The 26038-nt window shown below is 50.6% G+C and overlaps 1 protein-coding gene across 5 annotated transcripts in view; it reads left to right on the forward strand.

Annotated features, from left to right (window-relative positions):
- ARSG (arylsulfatase G) overlaps nucleotides 1–26038 on the forward strand; it is a 108090-nt gene that overhangs the window by 30777 nt on the left and 51275 nt on the right. For all 5 annotated transcript variants that reach the window (XR_008294218.1, XM_027047886.2, XM_027047887.2 and 2 more), the window contains exon 2: nucleotides 8347–9081. Coding sequence is in view for 4 of the 5 variants with exons in the window: in XM_027047886.2 (XP_026903687.1) it covers nucleotides 8864–9081 (218 nt within the window). In the remaining variant the exon portion in view is untranslated. The remainder of the gene's footprint in view (nucleotides 1–8346; nucleotides 9082–26038) is intronic.

The following is a 26038-nucleotide window of genomic DNA, read 5'->3' on the forward strand; positions in this document are numbered from 1 at the left end:
TGGCAAGTGGTTATGACAAAGACAGCCAATAGCTGCAGGGAGTCCGGATTTCACCATCGACACTCAGAACAGTTTTGCTTAATATTAATTTTAATAACGCTTTGGGTGTGTATAGTACTTTTTCAACGTGTTCTCATATTTGTTATCTCTTTATCCTCAACTCAACAGACAGAATAACGATAGCCAGTGTTTCTGAGCTGAGAGCAGGCACTTGTGTTTGATTGTTTCATCCTCCCGTCATGTCTGAGGTGAAGAAAGTTTACTGTAGCTCTCTTTTTCAGGTAAGTGGGTAAACTGAGGCAAGGGGCAATTTTTTTTTTTTTTTTTTTTTTTTTTTTTTTTAATACTTATCCAAGATCACACAGCTAGGAAATGACAATTCTGAATCCTGGACACACGTCCTTCCGGAAACAGGTCACCACATGCCCCAAATCAATTTCCCAAAAGGCAAATTTGCCGAGTGACCGCTTCACTGGATTGAGCATTATCCCCCCAGGTTTTGGCTTTTCCCTCTCCTTCCTGTGCCTCTTCCTTAGCCTCAGAGGTTCTGGGTTGGAGCTTAGCTGGAATCTGTATCAGTTGGCTTGGGCTGCATAATAAAACACCACAGCCTGGGAGTCTTAAACAGCAGAACTTTATTTGTCACAGTTCTGGAGGCTGGGAAGTCTTTGATCAAGGTGCTGACCAATTGGATGCCTGGCGAGGGCTCTCTTCCTGGCTTGTAGAAGGCCACCTTCTTGCTGTGTCTTCACCTGTCAGAGAGAAAGACCAAGCTCTCTCTCTGGTCTCTTCTTAGTAGGACACTAGCCCCATCAGGAGGGCCCCACCCTCATGACCTCATCCAACCCTTATCACACTGGGGGGGGGGGGGTCAGGGCTTCAACATACCAGTTCTGGGAGGACACATTCCATCCATTACAGAATCTCACGTATTTCATCGTACAGGCAGAGCAAACCCAGGGAAAAGATAACTCTGCAGAAACACGAAAGCTGGCACACCCAAGTTGGTAGAAAATTCCCGATTCCCATGCAAAAGTGACACAGGGACACGTGAAAATGTGACAGGTGAAACCACTGGTCAGTTTTCACGTGACAGGGAGAAGGCTAAGACGTAGGGGGTGGGCCTGCCCAAAAAAGGTCAAACCTGAATCAGATTTCGCCGTTGGGTCTAGAAGTCAGTTAACAGGGGCTTGGGGGACATTTTAAATCACACCAGGGGGTGCAATCAGCCACGTCCAAAATTGAGAAAGTTTACAGGACAAACAACTGAATTTTGTTTATAAATACATGGCAGGGAGGACAAAGGAGGAACTTATACATGAAAAGAGAAGAGACATGTGAACCAAATGCACTGTGTGGTGGAGTTTGTTTGGATCCTGGATCAGAATTTTAAAAAAAATTATAAAAGTGTTTATATATATGTATTTTATAAATAAAACATTGGTGAGACAGTGGATGACATTTAAACATTAACTGGAGTTCTGAGGATCCTAACACATCATTGTTAATTTTAAAAAGCGGCTACTCATAGAATTGTAGTTCTATTTAAAAAGAATTCTTATCTTTTAGAGAAACACGTAGAAATAATATTGGAGGTGCCTGGGTGGCTCAGTTAAGCGTCCGACTCTTGGTTTCGGCTCGGGTCATGATCTCACGGTTCATGGGTTTGAGTCCCGCATCAGGCTCTGCACTGGCAGCACAGAGCCTGTTTGGGATTCTCTCTCTCTCCCTCTATCTCTGCCCTGCTCCCCCCACCCCCTCATGCTTTCTCTCTCTCTCTCAAAATAAATAAACTTCAAAAAAAGAAATCATGTTGGATGGAGTTACATGATATCTGAGGTTTGTTTCAAAATAGTCTAGTGTATGTGAAGAACGAGAGAAAGGGAAATAGTAGGGGTGGGGTGGGGGGAACAGATGAGAACAGGCTGGCCGAGTGCTGATAACTGTCAAATCTAGATGCTGGGTAGGTGTGCACGAGTTTCTCAACTTTTGTATGTTTGACAACTTCCGTAAGGAAATGTTTAATAAATAATAAGTAAACGGTGCTTTGTAGAAAGCCCTTAAACGTTTAGCAAACAGGGAGTGCATTGAGGGAGTGGATTTCAGGTACTCGACCTTGAATCCTTTCTGTCTGACCGCATTTCTTGTGATATCAAGCGGAGGATAGAATTTTAGAGAAAGGATGTTATTCAGAGGCCCATCTACTTTCTCCGTTCTTCTGACATGTGTTCAAGGACCCAGATATAATTTCTGCAGGGCTACTGAGCTTTTAGAGGCATGGCATGAGGCCACCTCTGCTCTCCCAAATTGGCTCCTGCCACATGGCTTCCCTCTGTGACACTTCCAACAGGTGGTTCTAGCTAACGCTAGGCAGGATGTCATATGCCCCGTGTGGATGAGTGTCCTGGCGTTGTCGGGTCTGCAGAAGTAATACTCCCAACAATAGGGTCTGACTTACTCCAGTTATAAGATTAAATAAGTATTGGGGATATAATGTACAGCTCGAGGACTACAGTTAACCCTGCTGTCTGGTATATTTGAAAGTTGCTGAGAAAATAGATCCTAAAGATTCTTATCATGAGGAAAAAAACATTTCTCTCTCTCTCTCTCTCTCTCTCTCTCTCTTTTCCTGTATCCGTATGAAATGATGGGTATTAACTAAACTTGCTGTGGCAATCATTTCATAATTTAGAAGCCACATCATCGTGTGCCTACCTGAAACTTATGCAGTGCTGTATGTCAATTACATGTCGATAGAACTGAAAGAAAAAGAAACAGAAAAAAATTCCCTTTGCTTCTTCTGTTGAGCTAAGACAGAGACCCCCAGATACACTCTAAGAAAGCGATCTTTCTGATGTGGGGCAGCCCCGAACTGACATGTTAGGGCCTCAGGGCAAAGGAAGGGCCCCAAAAGGGTGTTTAAAACCAATTTCTTTTTTTAATGTTTATTTATTTTTGAGAGTGAGACAGAGCGTGAGCAGGAGAAGGTCAGAGAGAGAGGGAGACACAGAATCCGAAGCAGGCTCCAGGCCCTGAGCTGTCAGCACAGAGCCCTACATAGGGCTCAAACTCATGGAACCATGAGATCACAACCTGAGCTGAAGTCAGACGCTTAACCGACCGAGCTGCTTAGGCGCCCCTCCATGAGGATGTTTATTACACACAAACACTAAATAACCTGAATAACTGTTACCGAGGTAACTGGATTTTCCTGTCCACTTGGGCCTGGTTTTGGGTGAGGCAGAATTTAAGGAGGTGCTCAGTGTTAGAGTCCCATGGGCACAGGTGGGCCCCGAGATGTTGCTCCCCAGGCTCTGAGCCCGCCTTGCCTGAGCACTGTCTCTTACCTGGGCTCCCCTGGTCCAACGGACTCCTGACTTCTCAGCTTCTTTTCTTACCTGCCACCCTGCAGCACGGTGGTTTATTCTCAGCAGAGCAGGGGAGGAGTTCTGGTGTCCGTAAGTCAGAACTTAACGCTTCCCCCCTCTACTGTTTTTGCCGTGACTTCTTGGCTGCTGCTCACAAGTGGCGGTCCTTGGCCTTCCTGGTTTCTCTGCCTGGCATTCCTTTCCGACACAACTTCCCAGAGCCGCACGGCTTCCTCCTGTACCTCCTGCAGAGAGAGCCTCACAGAAGGATCAACTTCTCCACGAGGTTGTCCCTGACCTCTTTAGCTTTGCGCCTGCTCCCCGCACACTCAGGAGCCGCATCCCGCCTCGATGTTCTCACCAGCACTTACATTTTACTCGTTTCATTTCTTCCCCCCACAAGACAGTAAGTGGCATGAGGGCAGGGTTTGTTTTCGTGTGTGATCCTTCCTCTGCTGTACGCACAGTGCCGAGACTGAGACCTGTCACTCGGTCCATGTTTGCTGGATGGATGGCGAGGCATGGGGGAATCATTTCAGACTCCACGTGGGCAGCTGGTGCCCCAGGCCCCTCCTGGCCATCCCCCTGGGACTCTCGGCCCCAGCCAGCGCATGACCATGCTCTGATTTGGCAGGTAAAATAACAGTGCTCTACCGCCAGAGATCACACTACCCCCCCCACCCCTCCCACCCCCCCACCCCCCCGGCGCCTTTGTCTTTTTTGGCCTCAGCTCATCAGAAGCTTTGTCTCTGGAAAACCAACAGAGCCCTCTGCCAGAAAGGTCTGCCCGACCTTCTTGTTATTTCAGCTGTTTTCAAGGCCCTCCAGCAGGCTGCTTGGCCACAGGGAGGCCCTCAGGGAGCCAGGTCAGGTGACAGACTTCCAGCCCTGATGTTCAGACACCGCTACACCGCAAAGCCCATCTTCAGGTTGCCTCATTCCATTCCATTCTCAGCCCTTCTAGCCGGCAGCTTGCCTGTGGTCATTTCACTGCTCACGAGCCCTGCTCGCTTTCCCACAAGCGAGCCCGGAACTTGAAGGTAGGCCAGGCTTTGCAGACCCAGAAGCCTTGCTTTACGGTAGGGGTCGTGGAGGAAAACACAAGTCCCTGCAAAGCCCATTGGCAACTCAAGTTCACTCTGTCGCTGCCTGAGGAACATTGAGGCACGGGCAGTGCTCATGCTTGTGCTCAGCAGGGGTCTATCCCAGTTTGTTCTGCTTGGATGGAGCAGGGGGGCCTTCCCTGTGGGGTCTGTTGAGGAAGGTGGTCAAGTTCCTTCCAGCCCAGTGGAAGAAGGACGGGATGCTCTATTTGCCGAAGACTCCCCATTGCTTCCTTAGCCCATAGACATGCTCCTTGCCTGTGTCCACTCTCCCTTCGGAGAGGGGGGAGGGTGATGCATAAAGCAAGCTGGGGAAGCAACCTCAGATCAGCTCGGAGCCCAAGGATGCTTCCCCCAAGTTCATCGAGGTATAACAGACAAATAAACCTTGTACAGGTTTACCGTATACAGTGTGATGTTTTGATGTGCGGATACAGTCTGAAACGATTTCCAAAAATCTAATAAACACATGCCTCACCTCACGCGGTTACGTACATTTTAAATTTCTTGTGGTGAGACATTTAAGATCGACCCTCTTAGCGAATTTCAAGTATGCAACAGAGTATGATTAATCGTCATCGCTATGCTATACAATGGATCCCCCAAAGCTGTTCACCTTGCAGCACTGAAAGTTTGTCTTCTTTGACCAGTATCGTCCTATTTATCCCTCTACCCCCACCCCAGCCCCTGGCAACCACCATTCTACCCTTTGCTTCTATGTGTTTGACTTTTCTACATTTCGAATAGAAGCGAGACCACGCGGCGTTTCTTTCACAGTGTTTGTCTCGCTGCTGCCTGGCTTCTCTCACTCCGCATAATGTCTCCCAGTTTAGAAGTTGTTGCTTCTTTTCCACAAGCCTTCTTTTTAAAGGCTGAATAATATTCCATTGCGTGTATATTATATATGCAGTACATTTTCTTTTGTCATCCACCCACAGACACTTAGATTGTTTCCATATCTCGGCTGCTGTGAATAACGTTGCAGTAAACACTGGGTGCCGATCTCCCTTCATGATAGTGATTTCATTTCTCTGGATATATACCCCAGAAGTGGGATTGCTGGATCATATGGTCATTCTATTTTTAATTTTTTGAGGAAATGCCATCCTGTTTTCCATACGTCAGCTTGGGTCTTTTTTTTTTTTTTTTGTAATGTTTTTATTTATTTTTGCGACAGAGACAGAGCATGAGCAGGGGAGGGGCAGAGAGAGAAAGAGACACAGAATCTGAAACAGGTTCCAGGCTCTGAGCTGTCAGCACAGAGCCCGACGTGGGGCTCGAACTCACGAACTGTGAGATCATGACCTGAACTGAAGTTGGACGCTTAACCGACTGAGCCACCCAGGCGCCCCTGTCAGCTTGGGTCTTAATCAAAGTCCATGGCCTCAGGTCCATTCTTTGAATCTCCGGTTTGCCTTTTCACTGTAGTTTAAATAAATAAATAAATAAATAAATGGGGAAAAGATTAAATATCTCCCTGGAGGTATGGGCATGAAGGATAATGCAATGTACTGGCTAAATTAGCTTATTTCCATTCAGTGAAATTTTTAAGTACGAATGATTCTCTTTGGAAATCCTCAAAGGAATGTTTTATCGTGGAACTGTTAAGAAAAACAATCTGTTTATTTATGTTCCCACCTTAATTTTAGCTTTTTTCTTAAGTGAATTTTTTTCCCCTGAAGTCCTTCATGTTGGGTCATTCCAAAATGGATTACTGACGAAGAATGAGGCCACTCTAGAGTTCCAAGCTAAGTAGCTTTAAGAAGAAAAGCCTTCTATGATTGTTGCTCATGGTCAGAAGCCAGTAGAATGAGGCTGGGAATCTAGCAGCAGGTCAATAAGTGTTTGTTGGGCACCCTCCTTGTGCAAGAGCTCTTTCTTCTTCTAGAAAGGGAGAAGTCTTTGGGGCCTCAAGATCAACAAATATTGGTTGAATCTAATTGAGTTTGAAAGAATAACTCTCCTTTTGGAAAACAGAAGAATTCGCATTTCTGAACAATTGATTCATTGGCCTCCAGATGACCATGGCTGTTTACTTAAACTTTCCCTTTTATTTTGGTTCAGTATGTATCTTCCCATCCTTTTGAGTTTATCTGGGTCTTCCAGAACTTACATATCTCCAACCCCTCCCCTCCCCGATCCACTGGGGTGGGCAGTTGGGGTGGCTGGCTGGCTCTGTACATTCTTTCCGCAAGGGCAGGGGCACATAAGTGCGAATCACATCCACCATAACCCCAGCCCCGGCAGCATCTTTATGTGTTACAGATTGGTTCTCTAGCTCTAACACTCCCAGTGGCTTGGGTGTCCAACATGCTTTCATTTGGTCCAGAAGTTCAAGTCTGTGCCTCCTTAGTAGCCTCATAAATTTAGGGCTTTCAGGTGAAAGGGGGGTGATACGGTTTTTATTCTATGGTTCCCATTTGCAAGTGGCACTTGAAAATATAACCCTCAGTTCCTGTTTTTTCAAAGTTCAACCTGATATTTTGCTTTTGTGCTTGTCCACTGAAGCTGAATTCTCTCCCGTAGGTTAAGCGTCTCCAGTGAGGTTAGTTTTCTTCTTGGACAAGAATCATGATGGTTTTTGTTTTGTTTTGTTTTAGTTTTTTAACTTTATTTATTTATTTTGAGAGAGAGAAAGCACAAACAGAAGAGGGCCAGAGAGAAGGACAGACAGAATCCCAAGCAGGGCAGAGCCCGATGTGGGGCTCGAACTCATGAACCATGAAATCATGACCTGAGCCAAGATCAAGAGTTGGATGCTTAACTGACTGAGCCACCCAGGCACCCCAGGATGTTTTTATTTCTGAGCATCTTGTTACTCAAGGTGTGATTTAAGGGCTCGGAACATAGGCGTCCCCTGGGAGCTGTATTTGATAAGTTCTATAGCTGATTTGTGTGTACATCTAAGTGTGAGAAACCCTGATTGAGCATGTCTTTAGAGTTTCTTATTAAAAATTACATTGTCGAGATATAAAGGGACAATTTCCATTAAATTTGTTTGAAATGTTTTCCTGACATTTTATGGTGAAAGATTTCCACTAGCAAAATCGAAAGTTCTACTGTTAAGTACCCATATATTCTCCACCTAGATAACAACACCATTAATATCTTTATGTTTTTTTTTCTCAAATTAATTTCCATCAAGAATTATAAAATTCAGGGGCGCCTGGGTGGCTCAGTCGGTTAAGTGTCTGACTTTGGCTCAGGTCAGGATCTCCCCGTTCCTGAGTTCGAGCCCCGCATCAGGCTCTGAGCTGTCAGCACACAGCCTGGAGCCTGTTTCGGATTCTGTGTCTCCCTCTCTGTCTCTGCCCCTCCCCCGCTCATGCACGAGTGCGCTCTCTCTCTCTCTCTCTCAAAAATAAATAAACATTAAAAAAAATTTAAAAAAAGAATTTTATAGAGATTTATTAGTTGACAGCATGACTCTTAGAAAGAATCATGTCTTGGAAACGAAGGTTTCACTCTTCTAGAATTTTCAGTGGGTTTGATAAGGTCATAATTAGTTTGGGAATTTCTTGGGAATCAGAGAAGCATGGTGGGGTGAGAGTGGGGGAGCAACCGGGCTTTGGCAGAGTTGGGTGCTAGTCTTTGCCCGTCCCAGGGCCGTGGACCTCAGTGTTCTCATCCATACGGTGAATGGGTTGAGTGACACCATCTATAATGCCGTTACCAACCTTGTGATTGTAGGTCCGTTGCAAATATTACTGTCATCATGATTTCTCAGGTGGGGAAACTGATGAACCAGTTGCATATTCGAATCAGAAGGAAAACATCTGTTGGCATGGAAAAGAGATTATTTCCTAAGCTACTGAGTAAAACACAGCTGCACTGGCAGTTTAACTCTGTTTTCTTGTCAATTTTTGTTCTTTCAGGAAACCCGACAGAAACATGAAGCCCTCCACCATCTGGAACTGAGAAACCCATTCAAGGCTGACTGCGGCTTCTAGAACGTCCAGGTGTTCTGCAGATGTGAGAATTTATCCTGCTCTCACCAGCTGGAGTCCCAAACAGATGCAAAGCTTGTGCTGTGGCCCTAACGTCCCCGGGCACAGAGGGGTCGTTTTTTAAGTGGCCAAAGAGCCATCACTGACACGGGTATCTGATTGCCGTACGCGGCTGGTCGTCTCTCGGAGCTGCAGGGGGCAAACCAAATTCGAGGTTGCGAATTTCCTGACTGTCTTGAATTAGGATGCCAGGTGGGGACCTCATTTCCGCAGCCCCAGCGTCCTTCTAGGCACCCCACCAACACGACCCCCACAACCAGTATCTCCTTGCAGACTCCACCACTGCTTCTCCAGAGACTCCCTGCACCTTAAGTGAGCAGAAGGAAGCTCTTGGAAAAATCCTCAGCCGTGGCCCACAGACAGTCATTGCCCTCCCCTGCCCACCATGGGCTGGCTTTTTCTAAAGGTTCTCTTCGTGGGGGTGACTCTCCTGGGATGTCTTTATCCTCTCGTGGATTTTTGCTGCAGCGGGGACACAAGAGGCCAGAAGCCGAATTTTGTGATCATTTTGGCAGATGACATGGGGTGGGGTGACCTGGGAGCAAACTGGGCAGAAACGAAGGACACTGCCAACCTTGATGAGATGGCTGCAGAAGGAATGAGGTGAGTCTTGAGGATGGCTGGCTCTTGGCCGCGGGAGGGGGCAGCATAAAGCACTTGAGCAATCGATGGCTCCGTGTGGATTTAGCGAATTGATTGATTCATTTGGTTTGAAGCCAGTGCAGCATCTGGAAGAAATCCATCCATTCATCTGTCTGATAACACTCAGGGTGTGTGGGGGGGGAGGGGCAGGGGGCTGCGAGTACAGAGGTAAACAAGATACCTCTTGGGCCTGTATTCTGGGGGAGGAGACAAGTTAAAAGGAGAGTAGGCATTGCGGTCTAGAACCTGAGCCTGCTTCAGGCAGTTTTGGACTCTTCAGGGAGGGTGTGGAACCTAGCCTGGGGGCTCCAGAGAGAAGGTGACCTTTGAAGAGCGAGGAGTCGAGCACACGAAGTTGAGAGGACTTATCTGTGAGCAGATGGGACTTACTGGTACACGTCTTAGAGGAACTTAACTCCAAGGGACCATAAAAAGAAGGGCACGTGCATCTCAGTGGGTTGGGATGTTCATAAGCTCCTTGCCTGCTTGGAAAGAGAACACGTATTTGAGCGTTCAGAGTTTTATTTTATTAAAAAATTTTTAATGTTTATTTTTGAGAGAGAAAGAGAGAGAGAGAGCGAGAGACAGAGTGTGAGCAGGGGAGGGGCAGAGAGAGAGGGAGACACAGAAGTCAAAGCAGGCTCCAGCCTCCGAGCTGTCAGCACAGAGCCTGATGTGGGTCTGAACCCACAGACCTCGAGATCGTGACCTGAGCCCAAAGTCGGATCTCGACAGACTGAGCCAACCAGGTGCCCAGGGCATTCAGACTTTGCGTGTTCATCTTGGGCTGACAGCAGTCCGACTGTCCAGCTCAGATCCCGCTTGTGCTACGTTAAACCCCTCTGTTCAGTTCAGTGGGAATCATTCCAGCTAACTGGTTAGGACAATGTGTGGGGCATCTGCACAGAATTTGAGCCACTTGTATCCTCGGGCCTGGAGCTTCCCCAGAGACACGGACCCTTGGGGTCCCTGCACCTGGTCTCACCCACTGCAGTCCATCCACCTCACCTCAGCCAAAAGGAAATTTCTAGAAACACTCGTCTGTTTCCAGTCCTTGATAGGCATTTTGTGGCCCCAGGGATACAATCCAAACTCTGGACAGCAGCTTCTAAGACCAGCCCGTCTTCCACACTGGCTTTCTGCGCGGCCCCTCTGTGCACCTGCTGCCTCCTGTCTGGACCTTACCTGTGTGATTCCATCTTCCTGGTTTACTTTCCGCTTCCTCTGCTTAGTTTCTGCTCACCATCTGGATCCCCAGTGCCTCATGAGGTCCTGGGGAAAGCTTTCTTGGATGCTGCATGGGTCCTCCGCCAACTCCCTTGCTGCTCTCGTGGTGATCGCTTACCTGTGTCACCCCCTGTGTTGGGTTGAATAACATGCCCCCCCAATTCATGTTCACCTGGAACCTCAGCACAGGACCTCATTTGGAAACAGGGACTTGGCAAATGTAATTTATTGTGGGCCTTAATGACACCACCCTCCACTGAGGGTGGGTCCCAAATCCAATGACTTGTGTCCTTACAAGAAGAGGAGAGGACACAGAGAGACACCCAGAAGAGGTGAAGGGAAGACACGGTCAGGGAACCGTGTTGGGTCTGCAAGCCAAGAACTCCCGGGGCCACCAGCCACCACGAGAAGCCAGGCGGGGGCTCAGGACAGCTTCTCTTTGTGAGCCTCCATCTTGGTTTCAGACTTCCAGCCTCTTGAACCGTCACAGAACACATTCCCGTCATTTTCAGCCTCCAGTTTCTGGTAATTTGTGGTGGCCACAGGAAATTCATACATGCACCCCCCCCCCCCCCTTCTAGCTCTGGCCTTCGGGAAGAAAAATGCTTTTCTCTTCTTCCTCTCTGGTATTCCTAGCACAGAGCACAGTGCCTGGTACATCGTAGACAGTTTAGAAATAATTGTTCATCAATGAATGGGCTTTAGAAGTTCAAGCTACCAGGGCACCTGGGTGGCTCAATTGGTTAAGCATCTGACTTCGGCTCAGGTCATGATCTCAGGGTTCGTGGGTTCGAGCCCTGTGTTGGGCTCTGGGCTGACAGCTCAGAGCCTGGAGCCTGCTTTGGATTCTGTTTCCCTCTCTCTCGCTGCCCCTCCCCTGCTTGCTCTCTGTCTCTGTCTCTCTCCAAAAAAAAAAAAAATTAAAAAAAAAAAGTTCAGGGCACCTGGGTGGCTCAGTCAGTTAAGGATCCGACTTTGGCTCAGGTCATGATCTTGCGGTTCGTGGGTTCGAGCCCCTCATCAGGCTCTGTGCTGACATCTCGGAGCCTGGAGCCTGCTTCCGATTCTGTGTCTCCCTCCCTCTGCCCCTCCCCCACTTGTGTTCAATCTCTCTCTCTCAAAAAGTAAATAAACATTTATAAAATTAACAAAAAAAAGAAGTTCAGGATATCTTGAAATGTCACCCCAAATTTTGCGTGTTGGATTTTTTTTTTTTTCCTGGAGAGATTTAATCCATAGCATTTACCAGATTTCAAAGGGAACCAGATTGCCAAATCCTCAAGAGCTTCTGCTTTTAGTGGGTTTGTGGGGAAATATCTGGCCCCTTATTTACATCGAGATTTCTGAGGCCTCGGCATTCTCCTTATGAGCTGTCACTACAGGCATGCTGTCCTCCTGAGCAGAAACCAGATGCAAACACAGCTCGGCGGGCTCTCCTATTTTTTTCTCCCTTTATGAAAATACCCTCCCCATTTGAGCCTTGTGACAGGGGCCGAGCGGACGGCCCTCTGGCCCGACGTGGGCAGCTTTTCTCTCTGTGCCTTGTTGACAGGAAAGCAGGCTTCCTGTGAGGCCGCGGATTGATTCATCACTGGCTTCTCCCCCTGCCTACTCACGGCCAGTGGGGAACCATGACTTTCAGACAAGAAGCCCTATTGCCAAACAGGGTCTATGGGTGACTAGAGAAAGCCTCTTTTTTCCTTGGGGTATTGTTTCCTAGGACTCCCACAACAAATCACTATCGACTGTGTGGCTTAAAGCCACTCACATCTACTCTCTCACAGTTCAGAAGGCTAGAAGTCCTGAATCAAGGTGACGGCAGGGCTGGTTCCTTCTGGAAGCTCTGGGGGAGCATGGGTTCCATGCCTCCCTCCTCGCTTCTGGTGGCCGCAGGCGATCCTTGGCCTCCTCGGTTTGTGGTTGCGTCACTCCTTTCCCTGCCTCCACCGTTCCGCGGCACTCTCCCCACGTGCCTGTCTATATCCCCCTCTTCTCATGAGGCCACCAGCCACTGGCTCTCAGGCCCATCCTAATCCAGTATGACCTCATCTCAACTTGATGACATCTGCAAAGGCCCTCTTTCCACATAAGGTCATATTCCCAAGTTCTAGATTGACATGAAATTTGTGTGGGGGGGGGGCGGGGGGGGGGATGCTTTTCCACCCAGAGCAGGGAGCTCAACTGCATAGATTTTTATCTCTGCTCCTAACATAGTCTGTAATGTAGCAGATTTTCGATAAAAGATTGTTGCTTTGAAGATTGAACATCCTGCTTAAGAAGTCGGGCTCTGGGGGCGCCTGGGTGGCTCAGTTGAGTGGGCGTCCAACTCTTGATTTTGGCTGCAGTCATGATCTCGCTGTTATAGGATCAGGATGGAACCCCGTGTCGGGCTCTGCACTGGGTGTGGAGACTGCTTGGGATTCTCTGACTCTCTCTGCCTCTCTCCCCTGCTTGTGCTCTCTCTCTCTCTCAAAAAAAACAAAAAAAAGGAGAGGAGAGGGGAGGGGAAGGGAAGGGAAGGGGTTAGCCTCTGGAGCCAGATGGCTTGGGTTCAAATCCCAACTCTACTACTTTCTGTCTGTATGACTCTGGACCCTCAGAGCTTTGCTTTCCTCTTCTGTTAATGGGGTGGCCACACCCACCTCATAGGATGGTGTAGGGATTAAATCAAGTCATCCAGGTAGGCAGTTAGCACAGAGCTTGGCACGCAATAGACATAGATAAATGTTAACTATGGTTATTTTTGGTATTGGGATTAGAAATAATACGCATTTGAATTGTCGATGTGAATTGGCTACCCTGCCTAGTGAACGGTCTAAATGATAAATCATGGAAGGAGTGGGTTCCAGAGACAAATAAGTCCCTGTTCATGTCTATGTGGATTGTATACACTGAGCCGACGTCTGTATTTGACTCAAACACAGCAGCTGTAGTAACAGCCAATGCGAGGCGCCAGGCTCTGCACTTCACCCCATCTAATTCTGGCCACCACCTGATGTGTCTCTTCTTTCACAGGTGAGGAAGTCAAGGTCAAGCCACTTGCCCCCACTTGGCTGTCCTCTGGGGATCTGCTTGATTCTGTTCATTCCTAGACCACATCCCCCAGGCAACACTTCAATGTCTCCGTAACATTTCCCTTCCAGCACACGCCAGTAGTGTTTTGTTTTTTTTTTTTTCTTCCCACTTGGTTATGGTAGATGCGATTTGCCAAATTTGTGGACGGATTGGGCACCATTCACAACATAACTGTGATGTCGTCATTGCTACAGAATGGCAGGGTTCCCTGGGGGCAGAAAGGCAGAACTGGTAGTGCCTCAACTTTGCTTCCTTTGCAGGTTTCCTAACTTCCATTTACGTAGAGGAAGATGAGGGACTGTGGCCTGAAACCCACCGTCGTAAGGTTTATAGAGGAACCATCTCGTTTATGGCAGCTCAGGTCAAAGAGCATCCTCGCCGCGTATCGCATAGGGGGAAACTGAGGCCCGGAGAGAAGTGACACGTGTTTGACTATTTTAGCCGCTTTCTAACATGTGGGCGGTGGATTTTCCAGTTTGCAGACCCACCATGTTAAAAACAATGATAAATAATTTATTTGTGGGAAAGAAAAAGAAAAAAACCCAAAAAACAAAAAACGAAAGTCACCAGAAAGCAGCAAACGTCTCTTTATCAGAGGACATTGCCGACTAGTGTTGAGTGACGGCCCATGTGTGCCCTGTGAGGCAGCTGGGCCCCCTGCACCTGTCAGTAGTTTCAGCAGACAATACCTTTTGCCCTTGACCTGGTGGGCTGGGCATTTCGTCACCGTCCCGTGCAAATCTGAGCCGAGCAGTACTGTTGAACGTTTGAAAGTCTGACGAGGATAAGATAACCCAAGGAAAATGTTGGAATTCAAGGAAATGTTGGAATTCAAATGAAAAGGCCAGGGACTTAGTAATCAGCTAAAATGTAAACCTTTCAAACGGCTAGAGAAAGGGAGCCCGAGGCAACTTGCATTGCCTTGTGGGCTAGAGGAAGGAATCACTCACACTTTAAAAAGGAGATTAAAAAAAAAAATGTATTTCATCGGCCTCTCCTCCAGCTCTTCTGGCAGAGAGTTAACTCTGAAAATAAGCTGAATCGTTTAAATCAGTATGAGAACCCAGTGAATAACCTTGACCACGCATCACTAGCATGGTTCTCGCCTCACCGCAGGCCCGCGGAAGGCCAGCGCTGGCTTCACCTTGTGATGAGCCAGCAACTATTTCTTGATCATCCTGAGAGTGAGCGGTAACTCGCCTCCATCTCCTGGCCGGTGACTTGATTCCAGCCCTGCCTTCGGGTGTCCAGACCCGGGTATGAGCACCTGCGCGGTCGTGACCTGTGCGTCTCTTGGGGGAAGTGGGCCCAGCCAGCAAAGCCCAGATAGTGGCCGCTCACTTGGCGGGTCTCCCGGGCTGGCTCAGAAGCGGGGTTGACAGAGCACGTACATTCACTTATGCAAATCGACCTGCGGTCCGTTGCTTTTGCGCCTTGATCTTTTCCCCGCCCGCTTCAGTCCATCGCTGCCCCCTGTCTCACCTGAGTCGAGTCATTGCTGCTGCTGAGTAAAGACAGTGGCTTAGCTAGGAGTCAAAGATCAATATTCACCACTGGAAGGTCAGGGGCTCCCAGGGGCTTCGGTCTGTTTCTAGAAAGGGCCTGGGTGAGGGATGAATTGATGTGTCAATTCAGTCAAACGCCTCGTGTGATTTCTGTTCTCACACTGGCTTTTTGCAGACATTCATCATCCACGCTGTTATGTTTTGGGTCTTTCCCCGCCCCCCCCCCCTCCTCCCCGCCAACTATCCTGCTGCCTTTGGGGTTTTGCAGCAATCGCAGGGAAGCCGGGAGCCAGGCTGGCACTCACAGCTGCAGGGGATGGTAATGAGGTCTTCATGAGAGCTAGGGTAGAAAGAACATTCTGAGTGAGACTTCTATTAATAAGAGAAAGATTCCAACCCCACCGTGTAATCCCTTCCAGCTTTATCTCCACCCCCCAAACAGTCATTCAGACCCTGGGTTGAGGAAGAAAACCTCTTGTCCTATGACCTTCGCCACGAACTTCGAGAAATTTGCTCAGCGACACGAGACAGACAATTTTATATCTTTGCCCTTGGGTAAGTAGGTCCAGTGGACGTAAAGTCAGGCAATGCCCACCTACCAACTGGGCCACGGTGAAGCCTACAGGAAAGGTCCTGCAGCGTTGGGCCCCGTGGCTTTAATAGATGGGGACACGTAGGAGCACCATCATCTAGGTAGCACTCAATCTTAGAGAAAACCAACTGAAATATTAACCAGTGTGGCCCTGGTGCCAACTGTGAGTTCAAAATTGCCTGTCCAGCGGCTGTTACCTTTTAAGTCTCCCGCCTACTTCGTTTGACAAGGACTCTGGTCAGAGCAGGTCATAGGACAAATGCTGCGCCCTAAGAGTCTTCCAGCCGGGGGGCGGGGGTAAGACAAGAAAAGCAGCCTTTAGAATGCAGAAGGTGACCGGGGGGTGAGGGGAGAAGGGGCACCTGGGTGGCTCAGTCAGTTAAGTGTCCAACACTTGGTTTCGGCTCAGGTCATGGTCTCCAGGTTCGTGAGTTCGAGCCCTGCATGGGCTCTGTGCTGACAAGTGCAGAGCCTGCTTAGGATTTTCTCTCTCCCTCTCCGTCTCTCTACCCGACCGTGCCCCCCCCCCCCCCGCCACCTCACAAAATAAATAAACTTAAAAAATTATTTTTAAAAAGTATTAGAATACAGAAAGGAAATGTACTGCGAGCAGGAACCCCACACCTCCCACCCCTTGTCCCGGGGCTTTAATAACCTAGATTGGATGGAACTGAATTGGACTCTTCTGGGATGGAATTAGCACCTTACTTATCCCTTGGTGACAATCAGGAATGAAAAAGGTCCATGCTGGGGCTTCTTGCCTTTTGGACGGTAGAGCCCAGGGCCAGAAGCATGTTAAAGATAGTCCTGAGGGGCTGCAGGAAGAGAGAGGCCATTTCTCCAGAGGGAAGCCAAGAGGTACTGGAGAAAGGGTCTCACTGTTGAGACCTTAAAGATGAGTAGGAATTAGCCGGATGAAGGGAGAGGAAAGCGTGTTGTAGGCAGAGGGGAAACCGGAGCAAAGGCTCAGAACTGAAAAGTGCCCTTTCACTGGACAAATATTCCTAGAGGCTCCCTCAGGCCCTGTCCTAGGTGCTGGGAATGCATCCATGATCCAGACAACCAGAAGCCCTCGCTCTTCTGGGGCTGCCATTCCAGTGGTTGAATGTGGCTGGGAACGTGAGGCTGGACCAACAGACGTGCCCATCAGCGAAAGGCCTCATATGCACGTTCTAGTGTTCAGACTTGGTCCTGGAGGCAGTGGGGGCCCTGCGGACTGAAGTCCTCAGCCTGCATTTGAGCTGGATTGCTCCAGCTTGCTGGGGAGTGGCCCACACTGGCAGCTGGGGAGGCAGGGGGCAGATTGCAGGAACCTCCAGAATGGCACGGCCCAGGGTCATGAGTGTGGGGAGAAGTGTCCGATCCAGGAGGCGCGAGATGCTGGCTTGTGTGTGCATCTTGTCTCGCGCCTTGTGTGTGTCCTTCCTTGAGCGTGCGTGCGCGCATATCCACAACAAGAATGTGAAAAGGAAAGGGGGAGATTGCCAAGGATCATACCATGCTCGGCTGCTGGGAACCTGTTTTTGGAAAGAACAAGAATATGAGTGGATGGAAGGAAGGAAGGAAGGAAGGAAGGAAGGAAGGAAGGAAGGATGGAAGGATGGAAAAGTAAACAAAACACACCAGGTTTACTCTTTGCTGCCACATTTGCTCATAGTTTACAAAGGGCCTGCATATCCATTACCCCAGTGACCCCCCCCGATGACTTTCTGAAGAGCTGACTGGTCGCTCTTCCCATTTAACAGAAGGTCACGTGGAGGTCGAGCCGCGCTGGTGTTTTTCTGGGTTCCACCTCCCGCCCCATCCCTCTACGCACAAAGGCCACAACAAATAATTTTTAAAACCTATTTCTGCCTCCAAGACTTTAAATTATGAATGGAGCAAAGATAGCCTTTATTCCAGGTACACAGCCATGTAGAGAGTTAGTGCAGAAGGCCTCATCGTCTATCTTAAATTCCTCACAGACGAAGGCTGGACACGCTTAACTTCGCCATGTTCTGTCTCTCCAGGGCTTTCGTGGCCGTGTTTCCGGCCCTAACGTTTTCTGATTCTAATACGCGTAATTTATGCAACGGCAAGTTGCTTTGGCTTCTGTCTGGCTGTGTCTTAATTTGCGTTGATTTTCCCGTTAACAGGCTGCTGTAATGTCTGGCTCTGTATTTCCAGCTTTCCTTTACAATGTATTTTCAGACCTTAATTAGGACCCCTGTTGGTGAACTGGCCTGAGCCTGCCCAGATAGATTTGGGGAAAAACAAAAGAGGCTTTCCAAATAGCAAGACCATTTTATCGCTTATTAACTGGTCTCTGCCACGTGGAGACAGAGGCTGGCAGAGGGGAAAGTGACGTGCAGGTCAGTTCACTGGGCCGCCAGGGATGTTGTTGGCTCTTTTAGGAGGCGAGGGTACGGTCAGGGCTCTAAAGACTTGGAAAGAGAGGAGGTAAGATTGTTTCTGAGAGTTGAGCTGCGAGGAAAGAATTGAACCCTAACAAGCATCAGCTTAAGGGATTTTGTGAAAACTGGGTGAAGGTATTTTTTCCCAGCCAGGTGACCTCTTCCAGTTTTGTCTACTCACTCACCAGATGTTGCTGGAGTGGCTCCACGCCTCCAAGGCACCCCGCTTGGGGCCGGTCTTGCAGCTCTAACTAACCCTGTCCTCACGGAACCTACGGTCTGGGGGAGGGGTGGACTTGAAGTTCTGTTTGCCGTAGAAACGCGCGACAGCCGTTCCCGCGAGGGTGGTGTTGCGTGCTCGAGGAGACACCATCCCCAGGACAGCTGTTAAGGACAGGCGGGCAGGGACAGCATTTAGACGATGTGTTTCTGGCTCTGCCCACGTGTACTGGTCAGTGAGGCTGTGTAACAAATATAATGGACTGGGTGGCTTAAACAGTAGGAATTATTTTTCACAGTCCTGGAGGCCGTGAATTCCGAGATCAGAGAGCCAGCGTGGTCGGGTTCTGCCGAGGACCCTCTGCCTGGCTGGCAGATGGCCACCTTCTCACTGTGTCTCACATGGAGGGGAGGGAGCCCTCTGGGGTCTTCCTCGTCTTTATGAAGACACTGATCCTATCATAGAAGCTCTACCCTGCAGACCTCATCTAAACCCAGTTACCTCCCAAAGCCCTGGCTTGCAAATACCACCCTGTTAGAGGTTGGAGCCTCAACACAAACGTTCAGTCCATAGCGCCAGGGAAGAAGACGACGGTGGGCAACAAAGCCCCCTTGCCTCCCAGACCCACTGACAAAGCTCAGTCTGAAGGATTTTTTCCATGGTCCATTGGAATTCTCTTAGCATTAATTAACTCCACACTCATCAAGACAAGCTTTGCATTCTGATTTCCCCTGCAATTCATGCCCAAGAAGAAAGCTTGTTGACCACGCTGACGCTTTGGTTCCTGAGCTGACCCCTGGCAGTCAGTTGGGAGACAGGCATGCTGATGTCTCTCTTAGGCTCGCATGGTTTGCATGGGTGTGAGTCAGGCTCCTGGGGCCGGCACCACCAGGGCTGAGTCCCGGGACCTCCGTAGCGCAAGACTAGTCACCTAGCCAAAGGTAATTCCCTCTGCGTTTACCTTACCAACCTCTGGATTGGCCCAGCTCCAGCCAGCCTTCTCTCAGATGGAAAGGGACTTGAAAGAGCATGGGATTTTGGGTGGGCAGGCCCGGGTTGAAGTTCTAGCTCTGTCATTTCCCAAATATAGGGGTCTACAGTCTTCCGTACGGCACGGTGTTTGGACTGGGCACGGTGCATCCCCCCTCAATGCCAGCCGTATGGTCTTGGGAAGCAACTTAAACTCTCTCTGCCTCACCTCCCTTATCTGTAAAACGGGGAATCCTAGTGATTTGAACTAATATACGTAATATGATTAGGGTGGCAGTCGCTTGATAAACAGCAGCTATTTTTATTACGATAAGACACACGTAAACAAAGTTAACGCCTATTTATACTTTAAGCCTCAGCACACACGTGGCTTCTTTTGAGACGCACTCGCTTCACCGGCACACGTGTACGCCCTCCTTGTGTGCTTTCGGAACACCCTGTGCCTAGTGTTCACAGAGCTCTCTCGCACGCTGGGATTATCCACCTCCCTTCCTGAACTTTGGGCAACTGGAGGGCAGGGCTTCATGTTGCTCACTGGAATATTCTGGGCTCCTATCCTATTACACCCACACTGTGATAGCCAGGACTCTCTGGTCATAAGAGGCAGCAACACTGCTCAGCCGGCCCACACACATAAGGGGCATAGCTTTCGCTCATCAACTTAACCTCTGCAGAGATTCTGTCTTGTGCTGGGCTTCTGAGCCAACGGGTAGATTCTTCCAGGCTCCTCCATATGATGGGAGATGTGGCTCTTGCCTCTGTTCTCATGGTTTGAGGTTCAAAGGGAACGAGAGAGCTATTCCTTACTGTCTGGTTCAGAAAGTTCCAGGTTGGATTCTGATTAGCCCTGCCTGGGTCATGGTCCTCGAGGATGAGGGACGAGAGGTGGTGTTACTCTGCTTAGCCCACGGCAGGGTCTTGTGCCCATGGTGGGGTGGGTGGGGTGTGGGGCACAGACGCTGTTAGACCAACATCTACGTTCAGACACGAAAAGGCCGCAAGGAAGTTTCACGGGCTCCGGAAGTCGAAGTCCAGGCTCATCCTTCCGGGGGTGGGGTGGGGGAGGCAAAATGGTGCCAGCGCCGGCTCGCGGAGGATAGGTGGGCATGTGGATGGGCAGGAGGACGGGGCAGGCTCTCTGGGCCGAGGCGCAGGAAGTCGAGGTGCTGGGTTGGAGAGGTGCGTGTGGGACGTGAGGCGGGGAGGGATGCCAGACGTCCCGGGGCTTCGTGGGGTGATGTATTCACGTCCTGGCGTGGCCATAACCAAGTGCGACAAACTGGACGGCTTAAAACAACAGGAATTTGGGGCGCCTGGGTGGCTCAGTCGGTTCAGTGTCCAACTTCGGCTCAGGTCATGATCTCACGGTTCGGGAGTTCGAGCCCCACCCAGGGCTCACTGCTGTCGCCACAGAGCCTGTTTCGGATCCTCTGTGCCCCACTCTGTCTTTGCCCCTCCCCCAACCACGCCCTCCCTCCCTCTCTCAAAAAACGAATAGACATTTAGAAAATTAAATTAAAGGGGCGCCTGGGTGGCTCAGTCGGTTGAGCGTCCGACTTCGGCTCAGGTCATGATCTCGCGGTCCGTGAGTTCGAGCCCCGCATCGGGCTCTGTGTTGACGGCTCAGATCCTGGAGCCTGTTTGGGATTCTGTGTCTCCCTCTCTCTCTCTGCCCCTCCCCTGTTCATGCTCTGTCTCTCTCTGTCTCAAAAATAAATAAACATTAAAAAAATTTTTTTTTTAAAAGAAAATTAAATTAAAAAAATAAAACAACAGGAATGTATTCTCTCACAGTTCTGGAGGCCGGGAGGGAAGCATGAAGGTGCCGACAGAGCCATGCCCCACCCCCCCCCCCTCAGGTTCTAGGATGATTTCCTTCCTCGCCTCTTCCAGCTTCTGGGAGCCCCAGGCTTTCCTCAGCTGTGGCAAGAACTCCAACCCTTGCCTTTGTCATCACGTGACCCCCTTCCCTCTGTGTGGCTGTGTCTTCACGTGGCGTTTTCCTCTTGGTCTCTCTCCCCTTCTTTTTAATTTTTTTTTTAAATCTTTATTTTTGAGAGAGCGACAGAGTGTGAGCAGGGAAGGAGCAGAGAGAGAGAGAGAGAGAGAGGGAGACACAGAATCCGAAGCAGGTTCCAGGCTCTGAGCCGTCAGCACAGAGCCCGAAGCAGGGCTCGAACTCACCAACCGTGAGATCACGACCTGAGCCAAAGTCGGACGCTCAACCGACTGAGCCACCCAGGCGCCCCTCTCTCCCCCTCTTATAAGGATTCCAGTTACGTGAGGTTCAGGATTCACCCTAATCCAGCACGATCTCACCTTAACTAACTACATCCTCAGTGTAACCATCCAATGAGGTCATATTCTGGGGCTCGGGGGTTAGAACTTCAACGTGCCTTTTTGGGGGACACGATTCAACCCACATCGGGCAGCGATGAGTCAGAAGCCTGAAGAAGCGGGTTGAGCCAGAGCGTGGGGGGTTATGGTGGCCACACAGAAGGAAGTCACTGAAGACTTGGGGTCCGGGGACGGCATGACCCACTGGCATGTTAGCATGGGCTGGAGAGAGCGAGCCTGGCATCTTGGAAGGTCACTGAAGTGGTTCGGACGAGGGACGACAGCCATATTGATCTTGGGTGGCATCGTTTGGAATGGGAGCTGCTGAAAGAGGGGGAGGTGGGAGACAGACTGGAAGGCGATGCCTCAGTTTCCAGCCGGGTTTACTGGGAGGGAGGCAGACGTGAGTTCTCGGAGAAAGGACTCCGAGCTTGGTTCTGTGCCCACTGAGGCCGAGGTGACGTGTGCCGTAACCTGTGGCAGTGAACCTGATGCCTGCATGGTGGCAACAGCAGCCAAGCGGCCTGGAATCCAGCCCATTGGTTCCCAGCTTCCGTGCTATCCTACCTGCCTGGGGCGCCCTCTGCCTCCCCATTTAGCGAATGAGGACACGAGTTACCTTGACTACCACAAGTTTGTAGAAACCTACTCTCCACCTGGAGCTCTGTTAGGGGGTTTGTGCACATCGTCCCACCGAATCCCTCAAATGAGCTGGGGAAGTCGGTGTGTTAGGCCCGTTTTGCAGAGGAAGATACTGAGGCCTAGATGCCGTTACCTGTCTAGTCTCACACCAGAACGGTGGGGGGGAGGCTGGGATTGAGCCCAGCTTCGTTTGTCCAAACAAACCCTTCCTATGACTCTCCCTCTGCCTCCCACAGCACTTTTCTTTGTACTTCTCAGATGGGGCCCGTCTTATTTTGTCTTCTTACCCACATGTCTTGACACTCTGAAGTGTGAGCTACTTGCTGGAAAGGACTATGGGTTCCTCCCTGAGCTCCCCCAGCAAGCTCTGCTGTGGTTAGTGGAACTCCAGCGAGGCCCCTGGGCAGTTAGAGGTGACAATCCTGGCACCCTTGCCCAAGGACTGTCTCCATGTACTCTCCGGGGAGTGCTTTCCCTGGAATGGCGCACACAGCTGGGGTAAGACTGCCCCGGGGCCTCCAGTTGCCCCGGGGCCCCACCGGGCTGCCCCTGGGGCCGAGAGGAACCCGATCTTGGAAAACTGGGGCCCGTTTGGCCCTTTCTGTGTGCTCCAGCTCCAGGCTGGGCAGCTCTGATGGAGGGCCTGCAGACCACGAAAATGACTTTGGATCTACTTAGACTGCGATGAGAGCCCGCGAGAGGGTTTCCAGCCAGGAATTAATGTTAGTCGATAAACAGGTTTCGAGATTACTTCAGCTGCCCCTTGGGAAAGGGGCGGGGAGGGAGAATTGAGGGCAGGGGGGGAAGCGGGGAACAGGGTTGCCACATACAGCTGGACAGATTGTGCACTGCTCAACTCCGGACAGCAGTGTGAATGGCACCTCCCGGGGTTATACAACATGGTGGCCCTGGGGAAGACAATACAGACCATGTAGTGGTCTGGGCAGCATGATACGAGCTTGGACTCGGATGTTAGCCGGTAGTTGGAGAGAAATGGGTAGATTCTGGGTATGGTTGGAAGAAGGGTCTTTTCAAGAATGTGCTAGTACTTTGGCTGTGGAGGGGGAGGGGAAGAGAGGAATCAGGGTGAGGCGTTCGGACCAAGTGACTGAGCGGGAGGCGGTGCTGTTCACTGAGATAGGGGACACTGGAAGGCGAGAGCGGGTGTGCAGGGATGAATCTGGAGCAGAACCGGATAAACTTGCAGAGACTGGCAGAGAAACCACCTCGTGGTACGTGGGAGCGACGTCTGGGGCCCGAGGCCAGTGGGCCTTTCTCTTCTTGCTCTGGGAAGCCCAGTGGCCCGAGAGGGGACTGGGGTTCGAGACGGAACCGACGCTGCTGGGCGGGGCCAGCCGTGTGGGCGGGTGACCCGTGCAGCCACACCGGGCTCTGTGCTTTCGGAGGGCCCCTCGCTTGGTTGAAAGCTCTCTCGTTGCCGCCTTGAAATGCTTAGTCCATTGCCAACAAGGGCTCCCCCGTCTTCTTTTGCACAGGGCCCTGCAAACTGTGCAGCTGGTTCTCTTGTGGGAAAGAGCTGACACCCACAGGCGTGGGCCAGCCCGCACAGAGCTTCCGGAATGTGCACATTCAACCCAGAATGAGTCCCGGGGCAGCAGACGCTCTGGACCCAAAGTGCGTCGAGTGCCTGGAGTGTAGTGAGTGCTTTGGAAGCGTGTGCTGCGAGGGGTACGGATTATCACAAGGGGCGGTGAGGACGGTGAGCGGGGAGCGTCCTGCACCTTCCGTCTCGGGGAGGAGAGCAGGATAGGCTGGGTAGAGATGATCGTTTGTCTTGGGAGCAAAAGCGTGATCTGCGAGGTGCAACCTGGTTTGGGATTCTAAGAGTGGGGGTTACCGGCTGCCCCCCCCCCAACACCCAGGACCTTTGTGGCCCCAGGACGTCTGGCAGGTGGGGATGCTTCGGAGGAGTCCCAGAGATGCGCACACAGGGGAGTTGCACATGCCTCCTCCTGGGCTCCCCGAGACAGACAGCCGCCTCGCCGTGGAGCTGGCCGTGCGTGTTGGGGCACAGACCTTCCGTGCCCTCGTTCTGTCGGATGAAGGCAGCCCGCAACCTGCTCCCCAGAGCAGCTGCAGGGCTGGGCCTGCACCTCTTCGGGCTCTCACGGCTCCCTCGTGATGTCCCTTCTGTGCCACTTGTTGCCTTGAAACACGGCGTTAGGGAATTACCCCATCTCCTGGGTGAACTCTGTGGGGCGGAGGCTGTGGGAACCAGCTGGTGTGGGCCGAGGGTGTCTGGAGCGGGGGAAACCCAGTGGAGAGCTGTTCTTTCCAGAAGCACCAGTTCCCGGAACCATGGCTGTCGCACGCGGCCTCCCGTTTCCAGGCAGGACTCGGGTGAGACCCGACGTTCAGGTGCCTGGTGTTTCTCTGGAAGGTTATCAGGACTGGAAACTCCCGGGCCAAACCCGAATCGATCGATCACATCAGGGTTTTGTCATCTTTTCTCCAGAAGCTCCTCCGAGGCCCCATTAGCAATTCTCTCAGCCGCATTTCGACACGGATATGCCTGTGCACACCTGCCTACGTGAGCCATGCCAGTCTTTAGATGATGAAGCCTCAAAGCCTCTTCTTGTGCCAGCACCCCGTGCCGCCTCCCTGACCCTGGGCCTGGGGGGACCGGGCACGTTTCCTTTCTGCGTAAAAAGCTCACTCCGTCTCCTCCGCCCACTGTGGAGTGGGTGTCTCCCGGCCCCTTCCCTTTGGCTTTGCAGGCATGCTCTGGAGTTCCTAGCGGGGACAGTGCGGTTAAATGGCACACGCATGGGATTTGGAGTTGGACGGGCGTGAGTTGGAAGACCGCCCTTGGATACCTGGCTTCGTGGTGTAAAGCTGAGGGCAGGGGTGGAGCAGAGTGCCTGGGGACACGCTGTGTCTCTCCCGTGTCCCACTGCCTCAGTTTCCCCATCTGTAACGGGAGTCCTTACAATACACATCCTACAGGCTGCTGTGTTAGACAAGTTAACACACGTAAAGGGCCATGTCCACAGTTAGCGCTAAGTACGTGTTTATGACCATCCCTAGTGAAGTAGAAATGACCTCGTAAGGCTTTTGTTCAGAAAGTAAACTGTAAGGTCATCGAGGACAGAGACTGTACCTTTGCTTCCTTAGCACCTATCAGAGCTGCCCCGGCTTGCTGCTTGCCGGTATCTTGGGAATAAAAGGAAAGAAATGATAGATCACCACCTTGGTTTTGAATGAGCATTTTCTCCGGGAGCCTGGGTGGCCCAGTCGGTTAAGCGTCCGACTTCGGCTCAGGTCATGATCTCGCGGTTCGTGGGTTCGAGCCCCCATCGGGCTCTGTGCTGACGGCTCGGAGCCTAGAGCCTGCTTCGGATTCTGTGTCTGCCTCTCTCTCTGCCCCTCCCCCACTTTCTCTCTCTCTCTCTCTTTTTCTCTCTCTCAAAAATAAATAAAACGTCAAATGAGTATTTTCTCATCCGAAGAACTACAGATCTGACCCCCAGCTTAACGGGCCTTTTCTCCTACCTGAGACATTCTCTTCAGGCGTTTTCCTCTTAGTCTGTAAGATTTGGGTTTTGTTTTGTTTTGTTTTGTTTTATTGAAGTGAAATTCACATGACCTAAAATGAACCATTTTAAAGAGAACAATTCAGTGACAATTAGTACCTTTAAAAAAAATTTTTTTTAATGTTTTATTTATTTTTGAGACAGAGAGAGACAGAGCATGAGCAGGGGAGGGGCAGACAGAGAGGGAGACACAGAATCCGAAGCGGGCTCCAGGCTCTGAGCTGTCAGCACAGGGCCCGATGCGGCGCTCAAACTCACAAACCAAGAGATCATGACCTGAGCTGAAGTTGGACGCTTAACCCACCGAGCCAGCCAGGCACCCCGATGTTTATTTATTTTTGAGAAAGAGAGAGAGAACAGGCAGAGGAGGGAGGCTAGAGGAT

Source organism: Acinonyx jubatus, chromosome E1 (assembly GCF_027475565.1).
Source record: "Acinonyx jubatus isolate Ajub_Pintada_27869175 chromosome E1, VMU_Ajub_asm_v1.0, whole genome shotgun sequence".
NCBI classification, from domain to species: Eukaryota; Metazoa; Chordata; class Mammalia; order Carnivora; family Felidae; genus Acinonyx; species Acinonyx jubatus.